This window comes from Aplysia californica, unplaced genomic scaffold, assembly GCF_000002075.1.
Source record: "Aplysia californica isolate F4 #8 unplaced genomic scaffold, AplCal3.0 scaffold00026, whole genome shotgun sequence".
Classification (NCBI taxonomy): domain Eukaryota; kingdom Metazoa; phylum Mollusca; class Gastropoda; order Aplysiida; family Aplysiidae; genus Aplysia; species Aplysia californica.
This window is the reverse complement of record NW_004797296.1, coordinates 394,195-411,346: the sequence shown is the minus strand read 5'-3', so window position 1 is coordinate 411,346 and position 17,152 is coordinate 394,195. Positions and strand designations below refer to the sequence as shown.

Sequence of the window (17,152 nt, the reverse complement as noted above, 5' to 3'; positions counted from 1 at the left end):
TTCTCTGGTCCCACCATCCTTGTTATGTATCAGGTTTTCACTGTAATCTTAGTCTTCCTTTTCACCTTAGTGTTTCGTTTTTTCCTTATATTTATTCCTACTCTGCGGGTAGTTTTAGGGTGTCTTTGGTTTAGGTTCTTCAGTTCTACTTTACTTTCAGAAGTTTCTCTCTCTATTGTTTCTGTCTGTCTTTCTTGCTCTTCCTCCATCATTGTGTTGGCGTTGGTGCTTTTCATCACACACACACCCAAAAAAACCCACCAATATTCTAACTTTTTCGTATATTCTTTTATCATTTTTCCTTGCAAAACATAGTGTCTCTTATTTCCGTCAGCTACATGATATTTTCAACGGTATCCTTTTATTCTGCCCAAAGTATCTTCAGTTCTGGGTTTAGAGTAAGTTAGAGCTTTGCCTAGGCTGCTGGTTTATTCTCGTTACTCATTACAGAGAGCTTTGTGAAATCTTCTTTTGATATGGTTTGAGTTCGATACATTTGAGGTCGCAGGTTTCCTACATGAAGGGGCAAAATCCTCCAAAATCAAACTTAAAATTTTTAGTCACAGTGGGAGAGGTTTAACTAACAGTCAATCTGCAATTATGCATTGTGGTTTCAATTCTTTTGTTTGCACAATGAATGCAATATATGCCATAAAATAGATTTGTGGGTCAAATTTGATGAGTTGGGGTAGGTGGGTGCCCTGGTGTGGTTTGCTCCTTACTTTCCTATCATCTATCGTCCTGATCTCTCCTCCTCTTTCGTGTTTGTTACTCTTTTGTAACACCTAACAGCTCTAATCTTCGGCACTTATGACCTTATTGTGTTGCAAGCGCTGAAAAACTCTTACTAAAACTAAAAAATTTGATGAAGAAAAACAGCATAAATTTGATATATAGTGCGCCTTGGCCAGCACCATCCCTCAGATGTACCTAACCATTTCAAAAATAGGGATTTGATAAAACTTTCTGCAATGTGCACTGGGTATTGGGTGTCTTTGTCATGTGACAAGTTATCCCCCTGTTCACGCCACTCAGGACCAAAACTGGTAGGTCTACCATACTTCAATACAAGAGGCAAGTGCCTAACCTCTAAACTAGACTAAATATTTGCAGAGTCTAGAGAGTAGGCCTTCATTGTATAGGGCACAAAGAAAAAAAAATGCATTCCTACACTGTAATGTCAAGGAAGCAGCTCACATATAATATATAGATTCAAAAATGAAATTGTGCTTACCTTCTAAAACTAATTAAAACTAGAGATTTTTTCTCTTCTTTCACAGAACATACAGCTGTCACAACATGTACTGCACAATTTTTCGGACTACACTAAAATGAATCCAATATTCTACTGCAGTGACATCAAAAGCCACATTCAGTACAGAAAATTGACTATTACTTGAATTTCATTTTCAAAATATATGCATCAGTTTTACAACTAGCCAAAAGTTATTGTATGTTTTCTTGTGATAACCTCACAGAAGAAAAAACATTCAAACAAGGCAAGCCAGGGTTTAGAAATCAATTTAATCCTGAATAGACAACAAGATATCTGAAAAGCATATGTACCTAAATCCAACCAGTGCCAAATGTTAAGTGTGAAACAAAGAAGCAACTACCTTCCGAAAAAAGAATTTGAAAATAAAATTTAAAAAGCTTTAGTTTTAAAAAGTCTTAAAAGTCACTTTCCCTTCCTAAAATCCAAATTCGTGCATGGAAAAGAAAATGCAGTCCTCCACCCCAGTATGTTGAAAGGAAAAAGAATAAAGGCAGTATGTGTGCAAATCATCAGTTAATAGTTTATGCCACTAGTTGTCCCAAGAATAGATTTTGTCACTTCAATGTTCTCATTAAAAACTAAATTCAATCTCCTCGGGTTCTGGGGGCCATGTCACAGATATGACCACACTGGCATTTGCAATTCATACCTCCCAAAAAAAAGTATTGAAAAGAAAGTTTGTTTTATAATTTTTTTTTAAAACTTTATGTAGCCTATATCTTAAACGTTGAGATATACCGTACGCCATGCTTTTACATAATGTCACATTCAGTTCTTTTTTCTTTACATTTACAGGAAAATTCATTCACCATTTTGGGATGTGTACCATATCTAGGGGGGGGAGTAAATCTTTAAAGTAATACACATCAATCTGTGCCGTATGGATCTTACGCCATAAAATCAATACAAGACACTGCAATATCTGAGATCCATCATAACTGTCTTTGTTTGAACCAGAAAAAAAGGACAAATGGATCACACGTGAGCAAAATGCCCTCCAGTATTCAAGATATCCTCTCCAAGTTCACAAACATATCAGGACATGAAAGAAAAAGATCTAAGCTAACATGGTGGAACTGACAGTTTACATTCATGTCTGTGCAATAATTAATCCTTCGAAAATGAGATCTAATTCCAAACACAGTGCATTTAATCTAAATAATATAACAATGATTGTACACAGGTCTGACAAGCAGCTCTATACAATCTTTTTCACAGAATTTAACCCAAAGCCATAACCGTGCTACGCCCTCTGTCAGGTGACTGTATTTGTAGATATAGCCTGACTGAACTCACCATGTGTCTCTCGACAAGGAGACTGGTACAATTCCTTTCACAAGTCCTCTTAAACCTCTCAAAGCGAGGCTTCAAAACTGATAGAAAATTGGTGATAAAAACACAGCAAGTGCTGCCTTTATTCTTTTTCTGAAATTGTGACTTTAACGAGTGCACTTTCTTGTGGTGAAAACAAAGTGTAATAAATAGCACCTAAATCTACCAAGGAAATTTCGCTTTCCCCACACCACTTAAAAGTCGGGGTATTGCAAACATCAAAGTAATCATATGGAACAAATAAGTTATAACAACATAAATGCATCAAAATGCACATTTTCTGACATTCATTCTACACTCTCCTGAAATATTCAGACATACAGCATCGACACTCATAATCAAAGACCCTTAACTTACCAGGATCTTAAGGCTGTTGTTTAAATATATTCTTCACTGCCTGCTGCCCTGTAGGTGGACAACAAGCAATCCACCCATACGAACAAGTAAAAGTTTGATTTTTTAAAAAGGGTAGTACTTTCTCAAACATGAATTCTATTACCATTTTAATTTATAGCTTGTTCACTTTAGTCCGTCTGCATTAAAAAAAATTCTAGCTCATTTTTATTATTAATTTGCCAATACACATATAGCCATGCATGTTACTCCTGAAGGCCAGCAGCCAAACAAAAAAATTTTTCAGAAAAATCTTTGTTTCTGATGGTCATCCAACTTTTCAACTGGTGTGCAAGGACCTGAGAAGATTAATCAGAGCAATTTGTTTTTATCCCATTTTAACAGTGAACAAAAAAAAGTGAGCAAGCTATAGTGCTAGTTTCTTGTTTATTGACATATCCTGACAATGCACCTAAAAACACATGAATCAATTTGAAAGGCTGTTTTTGCATGAGTGCAACATAAGAGCTAATAGACAATTGCAAGTAAAAAGTAGTAAACAACAAAATACATTTAGATACTTGGAAAATTACATGGTCAACCACTCTTGATTTACTTTTTCTGGAGTGGAAATAAAAACAGCAATGATGTGTAGTGTAATGATTTGCTGAAAAATGCAACTGCAAAAATCCTTTTAAAGTATGCACAGTTCAAAACATTCTTTGATAGACATGAAAATACGACAAGGATAACGAAAGAGTAGCAAATATTTTACATCCTCTTTTTTCAACTCCACATCACTACCAGTCTCTGTTGCTGTCCATAGGATAATATTTTCTCCAAAATAACTGATTGTTTTTTAAACCACAATTGTTCTTTTGTAAATGTAATTCCACCACTTTAAAAAAAAAGAACTGTTTTCTTCATACTGTTTTCAGAACATCTAAAAAAGATCTTGAATACAGTTTTCGAGCACACAAACAAACACCTGTGAGCAATACGCACTCCATATATTATATAAACACACTATACCACCACACAACATACAAAAATGGTTCCAGTGTCACTCAATTCACACCCAGCTACACAAATTTTTAAAATTTTGATAGTGCATATTCCACTCGGGCGCATAAGCATACATGTTCTCATTCTTTTTCACCAGCCTTGACACAGCCATCATTATTTTGCCCCATTGTACTCAATGCAACAAATGTATTACAATAGATAAACGAGGAATCTTTCTTTGCAACACTGACAAAATTACAAATGCAACCAACCATGGTGCACAGAAATAAGATCCATGAGACCTTCAGATAACACACTGTATGCAAGAGAAAGGAACAAGACTGCGTATAATATACTGTATATGGAAGTTTCCTTCTTACAAGGTGGGACAAAATGAAGACAGGTGATTATATGCCACACAATTTGATGTTCCCTAATAAAGGTTCTTCATTTAAAGACTGTGTCCAAATTAGAGAAAAAAAAGAAGTTGGAACTTTAGAACACTTTGTGACCACATTTCATCCATTTACATTATCAGCTAAACCACAGTACTCAATCCAAATGTGAAAAAGACTCAATCCCATAACAATACAAAAATGGAGAAAAAAACAACAAACAACAAACCCCAGTCAAAGGCAGCAATACATGGGTTACACTTATCATGATCTACCTTACTGTATTAGTTTTGTCATTTGCATTTCCACTGGGTTCCGAGAAGAAGAATGTGGCTCTGTCTACAGATATGCACTTGATTCAAATCTCCACTTGTTGGGTTACATTTACAAAGAAAATAAAGAGTATTTCATGCCAGTTTTTTATTAAACACACGGTAATTGGAATTTCAAGCAATAAGAAGACAGACTTATCACAAACTATCTGAACCGGTACCCTTTTAATATGAATGAACTTTACACTTATGACAAAGTCACAGTTCTTTGTTCCAACAGACCTCATTATCTCCAAAGTCTTATAATTGGTATGGGTCTCAAGCTCAACTCATTAATGGCAAATATGTATAAAACATTTCATCAGATCAAAACACGAAGAATACAAAGGCAAACTATTGGAAAAAAAAACCATTCAGCTGACACACACCTTTCACAAACCTTTTCCAGCTCATGCTACATCACTCATTTGAACGACTACTAAAATGTACAAAGGAAAGGTTGAGGAATGAAAAAAATACAAATACAGAAAAAGACAAACAAACAAAGAAATGCCATCTACAATCCAGTCATAATCATCATTTACGCTTGCTGCTTGAGGAGGGCTTGGCTTTCACAGCTTTCTTTGCAGCTGCACCGCCAGAGAAAAAGTTGGACAATAGCTCCGCCGGGTCAGGCATGTTCGGTCTGTTGTTGAGAGCATTCATCTGGGTCTGCATTTCCTGTTATCGAATAAACAAAAGCATAAATTAAATAAAATCATCAATAGACTTCCAGGAAAATAAAATGATTAACAAGGATGATCTGTTTGTCACAAAGAAAAGGGATATAATGTCAACTAATCAAATTGAAAGATGCAACAGAGCATTACTGTATTGTGCATTTCATTGTTTGACTAAACAAATTTTTAAAAATAAATTGAACATCAACAAAAAAATCATCCATTTTTATTCAGGATGTGATGTACACAACTCAAGTACAGAACATCCTTTTTGTTTCTCCTGTTGCAGTTAACAGTAATAGCTAATTCATTTTATACAAGGCATTGATCATTCATCAATCTTCAATTAACAATAATCTTGACTATAAAATACGATAGCAGAGCTAGTTCAACGTTTACTGTTGAAATTATTTAATCATTTCAAATTCACAGGGATCATGATTTTATTCTCAAAATTCAAGTGCAAAAATAATTTTCTTCAGTACTCTATCTCTCAGCTCAGTATATAAACACATGAACTTTTTCAAAAAGTATGACCTTATTTGGCCTAAATGTAATCCAAAGGGTGATCACCATCCCATGGCTAAGCTTATTTTGGCTACCCTCGCCCACATCAATAAAAATCCCCATGGCAACTTGGCTGAAAAACACTGTTCTTTTCTTATTGAGACGTACAGATCCCATGAATGTCTGTGGAAGTCCAAAGACTACAGTAACAGAGGGTGTACGAATAACTTACGCCATTTTGCAAACATTTTAATCAAGATGGAACCAGAGACTTTTGAAATTTACAAAAGTAGGCCTTAACAATCTCAGAACAACATTTGAGAAAGAACTGAATAAAGCTATTGGGCAGAAATCAGATGAATGTAGGCCAATAAATATTCCACTTAAAAAGCCAGTCTTAAATCCAAATAAACCTCTTTTCCTTTCTTTTTTAAAGTAACAGCATCCTGATGGCAAGCAAAAGACTGTCATTCCAGAGACACGACAGCTCTGTGACACAAGGAGAAGAAATCTCACCAATAGTAAGAGTATTAGACAATAGATTAAAAATCATTGAAATGTGTGAACAGACTACTCAGTTTGACGAAACAAACAGTTCTTGTATACAACAAATCTGACAATTTATAATTGTGTGTAACCAAGGTTTTACTCAATGCCTTGTGGTGCGACATTCCCTTCAGTTTTGAGAGAAGGGGAAGTAATGAACATGATAACTGCAATGTGACGTCACGCACACCGGCTCCTCTTACTGCTTCATTGAGTAACTATGTAGGCATATTAATATTGCACGTTGATTGGCTTTACATATATATATTTGTATATTAAATATCACCCGTGTCAACACTGCTGTGCTAAACAACCGACAATAAATATGAAAATAAAACAATTCAATGCAGCAGTCGCAAACGTGCAGCTTGGGTGTTAAGACAAACTTATACTCAAGTGTATTTATGTTTGAGCTGAACACAACATAACAGTTTGCTTTTAAGAAATTATGTAAACAAGAAGAGGTGATGGACCTGAGAAAGAGGTTCAACACAACCGAAGATCAACACAAGCAACTTCAACAGAAGTGAAGTCGACTGTATGGATTTTAACCTATATCAAAGGAGATAAACAAAGTTGGACATTTGGTCAAAATTTTACATAATATAAATGATAACCCCTATGCCACAGTCAGCAGATTTTTTTTTTTTAACTTTTATTTTTTAATCCATCTCTGTAAGGATCAGCCATTTTTCTTCGACCAAGAAGTGTTTCAACATCTTTTCACCATCAAGGACCACTCTCTCCTTCAACTTCAACTTGACCTAATTTTGCAAAACACCTGCGAACTGTACATAGTGAGTTATCTCTTTTAAACAAGAAGAGCGTAGAGACACCTGGCAAAAATGCCAGACATGGTCTACATTTTTTCACGTGACTGCAGACTCCCCTCATGCAACTGAACTGTGCATAAGAGATTTTTCACTGAACACCTCTTTAACACATGCCATGATATGCAATAAATGTGTTCTTGGCCTACACTACTGCCCTCAGTTCTATAAAGAGATGTCATTGGCCTAAATCCACCATGCCCCCCCACCATGATTACTTCGATTTATAATATTTGAGGTCATGTTTCATTAGATCTACCCCCACAGGCGCCAGTTGTTTTTTTTCGCCATGTACAAATTGTTTATGCTATGTGTGTGTTTAAAAAACAAAGAACAAACGTGTGTGTGTGTTTATGTAAAAGGCAAAAATCGGTTTGAAATTTGCGAATTCCACTATGAGCATGCTAGACTGTAAACCATAAATAAATAAATTCCATACTCATTATTAGTTAGTACCAAAACTAAATAAAAGTTACATTGTTGTCTTTTTTCTTAAAAAAGGCAAAACATTTAAGCCCACCTTCTGAGTATCAGCATCTGCTGCATTCATCAATTTGGGCAAAACCATAATTAGAAGAAGAGGAACAATCATCGTCAACACCTGAGGAAAAGAATCGAAAGGAACAAGTGGATTATGTACTAGCTCATACAGCATGACATGGAACAAAGTCTTAATCACCTTGATATAAAATTTCTTATGATCTTTAAATCATGCAATACTCCCATGTTAAGGACGTTGCATTGGCTTCCAGTGTCAGCTAGAATGTCATTTAAATTGCAATATATTAAGTCATAAATGTGTCAATAACAAAGCTCCCTCACATCTTAGTGATCTCATCCAGATTTATGTTCCATCTAGGTCACTAAGATCAGGCGATCAGTATCTATTGAGAATTCCTAGAAAAAGGGGTAAAAAATTAGCTGATAGATCATTCGCCCACCTTGCTCCATCAGTTTGGAACTCTCTTCCCCAACCCTTGAGACATACAACATGAGTCTAAATTTTAAAAATCTTTAAAAACATATTTTATGACATCCTATTTATGTCAGTAGATTCATGTTCAATACAATGTTATGTAAATGACTATGTATCCATTTATGTATTTTGTGAATTGCATTGTGTATATTATTTTATGCTCATTTCATGACGATGTGTAAGCGTGCACGTGTGATAAGCAAGTAGATGTGTGTGTGTGCGTGTGTGTGTGTATGAGTGTGTGTATTTTTGTGTTTCTGTTGCGTGCGTGAATATTGTTCGTACATGCATTTATGTAAAGCGCCTAGAGCTGTGTTTACACGGGACTGGGCGCTATAGAAATGATCTTCACTATTATTATTATTATTTATTTATGCAATATCAGAATACCATTGAGCTACAATCAGAAGACTCACTGAGTACATATATTCTAGCTTAACACTATTAATGTTTTTTAAATAATTATCATAATTACTGTTCATTCATATTATATTACCATGCATGTGACTGATAGCCTGTTTGAGAGTGCAAGCATACTTTTGTATTATTAGGGTTAAGTGCACAGATGTGAGTGGAAGAAAGGATATGTGAGGGCAGAGTGTGCGTACATGGGAGTGCACATGCACGTGCATATGCATATTCATGTGTGTGTGTGTGTGTGTGTGTGTGTGTGTGTGTGTGTGTGTGTGTGTGTGGTGAAACACCAAACCAATATGCCAGGATCAGGACAATAAAGAGATATCTTATCTTCTTATCTTAAAGTCTGGAAACCAAATTTTTTTTAAACCCCCCAAAAAACAACCTGAAAGCAAAAAGGCGAGGGAGGAAAAAAACAAAAACAACTTCACTTTACCCCCACACCCCCAAGATTCTCTTTGACAAAGAAAGAGTGTAGTGTTGATTATGAACATGTCATTGCCACAACCATCTGAACATGAAAAGAAAAGAAAAAAATAACCCAAAAAAAACCCAAACACAAAAAACTAAAACATTGAAAAAGACCAATAATCCTCAACAACAGCACTCTTCACAGACAATCAAAAAGCAGCAAACCTAAAGTATACATTTCTCTCACCAACTTAAAAGATAAGTACTGCAATAATCACCAGCATTTAAACTTACCATGGGATTGAATAAAAAGTCTGTAAGTCTCCACTGTTCTCTTTTCTGGAAATAAACTGGTTTTCCTCTCTCTCTGAACTCTAGGGGATATGACACAGTTTTCACCAAGTTTGGTTGCAGAAAATTTACCCTGCGAGCCCGCATCTTGCCTTTTGACGTTATGTCAACACGGAGAGCTTCAAACAGAGCATTTGGATTTGCGATTTCCACAATGTAGGAACCTGATGGCACTCCATTTACTACAAAGGTTCCATCCGTTCTGAAAAAGAGAATACAGTGCTTTCTGGTCAACATAACTGTGAGCGGGAAAAAAGGTAAACATCATGAAACAGCAATGACTGTGTGAATAAAATACCCTGGCAAATGAATGAGTTATAAGAAATGTTAAGTGGTCAGATGATGAGATCAGATTGGGTGAAGTACCATTTACGGTCTTGGGCATAGCACACTGTCGCTATAGCAAGCCAACATCTACATTGCATTGGCCTGGAAGTCCACCAGATCCTATCCATCACATTCAGCTTGCAAAACAAAAAATTCCTGACCCTCCAATTGTATGTGACATGCACTATCCGTGAGATAGGCTGTTTTCATCACACTGGACCTGATTGAGATTGTCACCAAGAAAATGACGAAAATATTTGGGTTTTTTATCAAGCTTATCTCAACTGTGTCCATATCAAATATGGATTTGACGGCACTTTCCGCAGTGTGCACAAGGTATCGGAGGAGGGTAGTGGTGATTAGAAGGGGCATTATTAGTGAAATTTGGAAGGCACACTGGGAAAGGGGGAAGGGGATGACAAGAACAAAATAAAAGGTAGTTCAAAATCAAAATTTTGCCCCGTGTGCAGGCATCAGGGTAGTCTGGACTAAAATAAAAAGTAGACGCAGTTGGTGATAAACAATTCAGTAGACTTCTAAAAAGAGTAGACTAGAGGTACTATTCGTCATTCGTTATATAAAATTGTACACTATGCTTCATGGTCTATTTGAAAAATTACTGAAATTCTGGAGCTGGACATTGACCAACCTGAAATATTTTAAAATAAAAGAATATAATACAATAGTAACAGATAGTAAAAGTAAAGTTGTTCCTGTATCCGATCCGGACATTGGGGATTGCCCTGTTAGTGAGACAACTTCCTGGGCCTTCGGCATATTGTGGTAGAGTGGTCAGTTCCTTTCCACTCCGCCTTTACTTCCCCAACTCGGAGTCAGGTACCCATTACTGCTGGGTGGACAGGAGGGGGCGAAAAAAATCTGTGCCCGAACTGAGGCTCAAACCCGGACTTTTTGCTTCAGAGACGAGCGCACTAACCGCTCCGCCACCACACAGACTAAAAGTTTGAAATCTGCTTTCAGGTATTCTCAACCCGTGTAAAGTGTAGGTCTCTCTATATCATTAGTAAGCAGGATCTACCTTTCAAGGCAAAACTGTTAAATAAAAAACAGTCAAGGATGTACTGGTGTCTGCTACAACAAGAAAAAATGTTTATAGTTTGTGTGTGATACTTCAGTGACAGACAAAGACAAAAGACTTTCCCCAGTAAATTGATAGACTATAGGGGGTGGCGTACACCAACTGAACACTGCACTGTGGCAGTCAGCGATGGCATGTCAGTGAAATTGTTCTGTATTGGTTTGATAAGTCGCATTGAAAATGTGATTTATTTATTCATTTTTTAAACACTATTTAAAAGGTAAATGGACAATAACTAGATCTAGATCTATAACTATAACAGAGTCAGTAAGGCTTCCATTTGTTTAAATTCAAACTCCCAAGAAATTGACAGCGTAAGACCAATATCAAAAAAAGAAAAGTGTTTACTCATAGAACGGAGGGTATAATATTTTTTTTTTTAAAAAGAATTAGGTTATAGATTAGTACACAATCTAATTTAGAATTTATTTACATCACAATACTGGTAAGGAGGCCATTTCATTCTAGATCTAGTATAATTGTATAGCGATATTAATATTAGGCCTACCTCTTCTCTCGCCTGCCAAGTGTTAGATTCAATGTTGGCCACCTTTATTCTCACAGAAAATCCCATGTCTCGCTATTCTCACCCCGGGTGAGAATAACCTATGTCTCGCTATTCTCACCCCCCCCCCCCCTTCCCCCTGTGAGAATAGCTCCCACCCCGGTGTGGCCATGAGGTGAGGCTGGGTGAGAAAACCACTTCCTTCAATATTCAATGTTAGCGGTACACATGTTGAATGTTAATGATAATAAAAATGAACAAAATTTCTGCAGGACAGTTTTGACCTTTATTGTCATCTCTCCAACTACAAATTACAAATCAGTAAGTTCAGGTGGCCAGGTTCAGACTTCAGATGATATGATACAATTAGCCTATATATGTAGATCTACTAAGATTAAATTAGATCTAGTCTAATTTATTTAGGAGGCCCTATCTATTGACTTGCACTTGAGCATTTGCCAAAAAGGTGGGATACAAATGAGGTCCAAAATCAACTTTATGTAATAATTCTTTAATCATCCATATTATATAGCCTAATGATTGCTCTTTCAGGTTCAGTAACTGCCAAAGCTGTACATGCAATGGTCTTGGTGTAATTCTGACTTGAATGACGGAAATAGCAAAAAGTTCGTTCATAACAATGATGACACAAATTTATGAATACTCAAAGTTCCCTTTTTCAGCTAGGCTGAGGTTATATTTTGAGACATAGCGAACAACTTCCAAAAATACATAGAATTGATAGTTTATAAAAATCTCTATTAATTTTTGATAAAATTACTTTTATGTTCATAATAGTTATGAACAAACAATAAGTGACCAAAAAACTATTATGTCAAGTTTCATGGACTACAATTGTCTAAAATAACACTCTGGTCTAATTATAGTCAAGCGATAAATGAAAGACCATTTAACAGCTATTTTTAAACGCAGACTGGTCATAGGGCATGTTATTCATAAATTTAAAGTTCGTTCATAACCATTATGACTAATATGACACACTGTTTTGCTCTTAACTATTTATGACAAATTTTACTTTGGGCCCCACATTTAACTTATTGTTCCCTCTTTCACATAAAATGGTTTTTTATTTATGAGACTTTCCTTAAAATATGATAGATTCCTCTATGTAGGAAGAATTCAAAGTTTATTTACTGAAAAACCCTTAGAATACCTTTAAAATGGTTCATTCATAACTATTATGACAAACTTCAATTTTGACCTAAAAATTAATACATTTTGATCTGTCATTCATTTTCAAAAACTTTTATTAAATGAAACTCTCCTCATATGTATCTCTGTACATGTTTTTTAAAGTTTATTAACACTGAAAAGCCCTTGATTAAATGGACAATAAATAGTTCGTTCATAACCATTACTACAAAAGTATAATACTGACTAAAATCCACACCCATACACTTATGATAAAAATCAAAATATCAGAATGTATGCAAGGTCTATTACTTACGTCCTTTGAGTAAAATTAAAAATACATCCCAAAACAACTGTAAATTACATGGAATAAGGTTTTGTTCATAACCGTTATGACACACGGTTTCGTTCATAACTATTATGACAAATTTTACTTTGGGCCCAAAAAATTAACTTATTGTGCTGTCATTCACATAAAATTGTTTTGATTTATGAGACTCTCCTCAAAATAAGCATATATGTAGGAAGAATTCAAAGTTTAATCACTGAAAAACCCTTAGAATAGCTTTAATGGTTCGTTCATAACAATTAAGACAAACTTCAGTTTTGACCTAAAAATTAATATTTTGACCTGTCATTTACTTTAAATATTTATTTTTGAATGAAAGTTCCCTCATAATATGCATCTGTGTACATGTTTTTAATGTTTATCAACACTTGAAAGCCCTAAGAGTACATTATGTAGTTCGTTCATAACAATTACTACAAAAGAAAAATTGATTAAAATGCAAGTGGCTATTCTCCGGCGTCGCGCCAGTCAATAGACCAGAAGCTATTCTCCGACGTTACACCGCCAATCTATTTACTAATGAATTATTTGTCGGCTCAGATTTGCAAATACCTCTCTCATCTGTTTGTCTTGGGGAAAAAATTCCCGTAACTTCACCACTTCGAGCCACTTCCATTGATACAGACGATATATATGTTTTCAGACACAAACTACCTCAATTCCTCCAATTCAGAATTATCTGTCCCCATCATTTATGCAAGACAAATTTTGAAATTATGCAAACTGAGCCCAAAAATGTGAAATTATGCGACTGTTAATTTCAACAAAGAATGATAACAGATACGACAAGAAAGCACTGAGGTCGTGAAATATCATCGAAAATTACAATAACAAGAAATAAGTTAAACATCAAGCTATGTGCCTAGACAGGATTTTAGACACAAAATCAATTTTGTTTGTTTAAATTTAAAGAAGCAAAATCACTATTTTAAAATAAGCAAATGGACAACCCAAATAAATGAATAGAGTTACGTTAGATAATTATCGTTGATAAAATATAATGAAAGGTAGACTTACTCCGCCTAGTTCTCAAAATCTGCGCCGACAAATACATTGTAATTCATTAGTAATAGACCGGCGGCGTGACGCTGGAGAATGCCTTCCGATCTATTGACCGGCACGATGCCGGAGAATAGCCACTCGCGATTAAAATACATACCCAAACACTTATATATATAAATAATAAAAATAAAAATATCAGAATGTAAGCAAGGTCTAATACATCCTTAAGTTGGGTTAAAATTAAAAATACATTCCAAAACAACTGCAAATTACATGGAATAAGGTGTCGTTCATAACCATTATGACACACTGTCACGTTCATAACATGATGACAATCCATTGTGACAAGCATATTTTTGCCTCTTCTTCGCTTCTCTTTTGAGTCATCAGCACGCTACTCTTCCATGTTTTGCCACCATGTAAAAGGATGTTGTGAAACAGTGGGAAGTCCCTCACATGATATTTTGCAGATATATATCTTAAAGTGTTTGTTCATAACATCATGACAAACCTGGATTATCTCAATCAAAGTCAAAAGCAAAACCATGCGAAGGAGGGGAAAAATACCCTTCTGATGGATCAATGTCAAACCAATGTTTAATACTGGTCATTCCAGGGGATGATGTTTTTAAAATGATTTGGGTTTTCTAGACCTTGGAAAGTCTGATGATGTAATTATGACAAGAGTTATGAACAAACTTAAAAATTTTACTCAGCAACAACATCACTAATGTAAAAAAATAAAACCTTTTAATAAATGGACCCACGGTGTTATGATGGCGTATATACAAAATATTTTAAAGGTTTGATTGCACTACTGTTTGATAGTTTAAGATTAACAATATTCTGTATTTAACATGGTAGTGTCAATTGCCACCGAGTGACGCGGTGGCAACAATTTTTGTCAATTGCCACCGAGTAAATTGGAGCTCTTTTGCGTTGGTGGGTAGATCTAGCTTATTGTGCTTGAGTGCTCGGTGTTGTGCGTTCGCCTCTCTGTCCCTCTGTGTGTGCGTGTGTTTGTGTGTGTGTCTTTTCCTGACCTCCGTCCCCCGATTTATGTTCCCTGATATAACGTGAATTTCTGCTTGAGTTTGTGTGCGTTTGTGACTTACTTCTAGAATTGCCTGTGTGGGTTCTACACAAAAGTGTAGGCTAAGGCTAGCCTAGATCTAGGCCTACGTCTCACTGAAAACACGCCAAGTTCGTACCGTAGCTCTGGACTAGATGAATGCTCGTCCTATGAAATTAGTCGAGAAAAATTGACACGCCCATTAGACACACATAAATATAAGGGCCGCACTATTTCTCCAAACGTTCGGGAAAATAAAGCTGGGCACTATTTCTCCGAACGTTCGGGAAAATAAAGCTGGGCACTATTTCTCCGAACGTTCGGGAAAATAAAGCTGGGCACTATTTCTCCAAACACTCTGAAATCACATCCTTTCCAGCAAATTTAGGATATTATATAGATCTATAATTATAGTATAGGCCTACCAAAGATTGTTCGTATACAATATAGTTCAATCGGTCCAAAAAATGTCCGCAGTAAATATTTATATAAAGAATGCTACAATTCCAAACAGTTTTTCGCTACAGATATGACGTGTTGCCTATGAAGGGTGCTAGGCTGCTCTTAAACGTAATGTGTTGTGTTCACTCGTGTGCTGTCTAGATCGAGATCTAGATCTACGGAGGGTTATTGATAACGACACATAGAACTGGCATCTGCGGTGGTCACTGCCGCGACCAATAATGTACTGACACTGGCAGGCCCCTTAATGTGTGTGATTCCAAAATTTACATGTAATATCCTGTACTTTTTTTAAAAAATTACACACATTTAGGGTTAAAACAGCAAATCTTCTTCGGACAGGTGGACACACGCCCTTATTTGTTAATGTTTGTTGTTTATCATGGGCTGTTCTAATTTTGATTTCATTCTGTTGTGAAACCTTTCCTTTTCACGTTTTTTCACTCATCTAAAAATCTCTAGACTAGCTCTTGAAAATTGAAATAGATATATAGACCCAAAAATTTGCTCCTGTGTGTGTGTGTGTGTGTGTGTGTGTGTGTGTGTGTGTGTATGTGTGTGTATGTGCATGTGTGAGTGTATCTATGTGTGGTAGTAAGTGTGTAAGTGGAGAGTGAGGAGTGTGTGTTTGTTTTTCGGGCTTTATTTCAGCCTTCATTCAGTAACAGTTCAAAGTATACAAAAATAGAAAACAGGATCCATTCACTCCACGGCTCATGAGTCGTTCCTCTCTTTCAGTTTCACTCATTCATTCAATTCCTGTGTTCTCTCCCGCAGCTCATCCCCGTCCGCATGATTTTCACACCCCACCCCCTCCCTCCAGGCACACACAAAGAAAATCTCACTCATTCCCTTGCACCCTGCAAACCATGGACAATAATATAGGCAACACACTGCCTGAGCTGCATTACTTTCATTTGTGAGGTGTGGACCAGGCCAGGGGGGTCAGTGTCGTCGTCTTGTAGTTGTAGTTGCTGTCGCCTGAGGATACACTCGCATTCTTCCTTTCACCCGCTCTTTCACTCACACTGTCTCTCCATCCACAGCTCAGCTCGTCATACGTTCAAAAGTTGTCCACTGGTCATGTTTAGTTAGTGTGTGAATAAGTTTGTGTGTGTACATATGTGCATGATGGTGGTGGGAGTGTGGTGGGTGTTACTGAAGGTTGTTTGTAGGCGGGCTTGCCATGCGGTGTTCCTTCCCAGACCAGAGGCAGAATGAAAGTTGGTGCCGCACTCTCACAATAAATAGACTTGACACCGCTTCACTCGGTGGCAATTGACAAAAAGTCAATTTTTGTCAATTGCCACCGCGTCACTCGGTGGCAATTGACGCTATCATTTAACATACAATTACGTGTGCACTCAGGATGAGTAAAAAATGCCCTATTTTTATTACTATTATTATCTTTCTATGAAGAGATACAAGATGCACACATCAATCTACTTGCTCATGCAGGAAGGACTTCCGTAACGAGCGACCACCCCAGCCTACGCAATAAAGAAGGGACTTTTGAGTGGGATATGTAAAAGATAGGGTTTAGTATTTGGTTGGGCAATAAAGAAAGTAAAGAAAGTAAACTCAATTTGTGTTACTTTGTATTCTCCTATTGCCTTCCTTTGTCTCTTCACCTGGAATGGGTATTATTAGTGACATGTTAACATCTCAAAGCATACACAATAAATATGACATGATTAGAAAAATCAGTGGCGTGAATCGAACCTGTGAGTGAGGGAAGTAAACATGATTAGTAGTCCAGCAGCATAACCACTATGCCAAACAGCTGGTGTTACCAATGAGTGAAAAAAAGTTCT

The 17,152-nt window shown here is 36.3% G+C and overlaps 1 protein-coding gene across 1 annotated transcript in view; it reads right to left on the bottom strand.

The window, feature by feature from the left end:
- Positions 1-1,505: 1,505 nt before the first annotated feature.
- The window catches only part of LOC101858158 (ER membrane protein complex subunit 7), a 17,861-nt gene continuing 2,214 nt past the window's right edge, over positions 1,506-17,152 (bottom strand). Inside the window, exons 2-4 of the mRNA XM_005091166.3 lie at positions 9,314-9,572; positions 7,736-7,816; positions 1,506-5,333 (exon numbers count right to left, since the gene is read on the bottom strand). Of these exons, the coding sequence (XP_005091223.3) occupies positions 5,190-5,333; positions 7,736-7,816; positions 9,314-9,572 (484 nt within the window). The 3' untranslated portion in view covers positions 1,506-5,189. The remainder of the gene's footprint in view (positions 5,334-7,735; positions 7,817-9,313; positions 9,573-17,152) is intronic.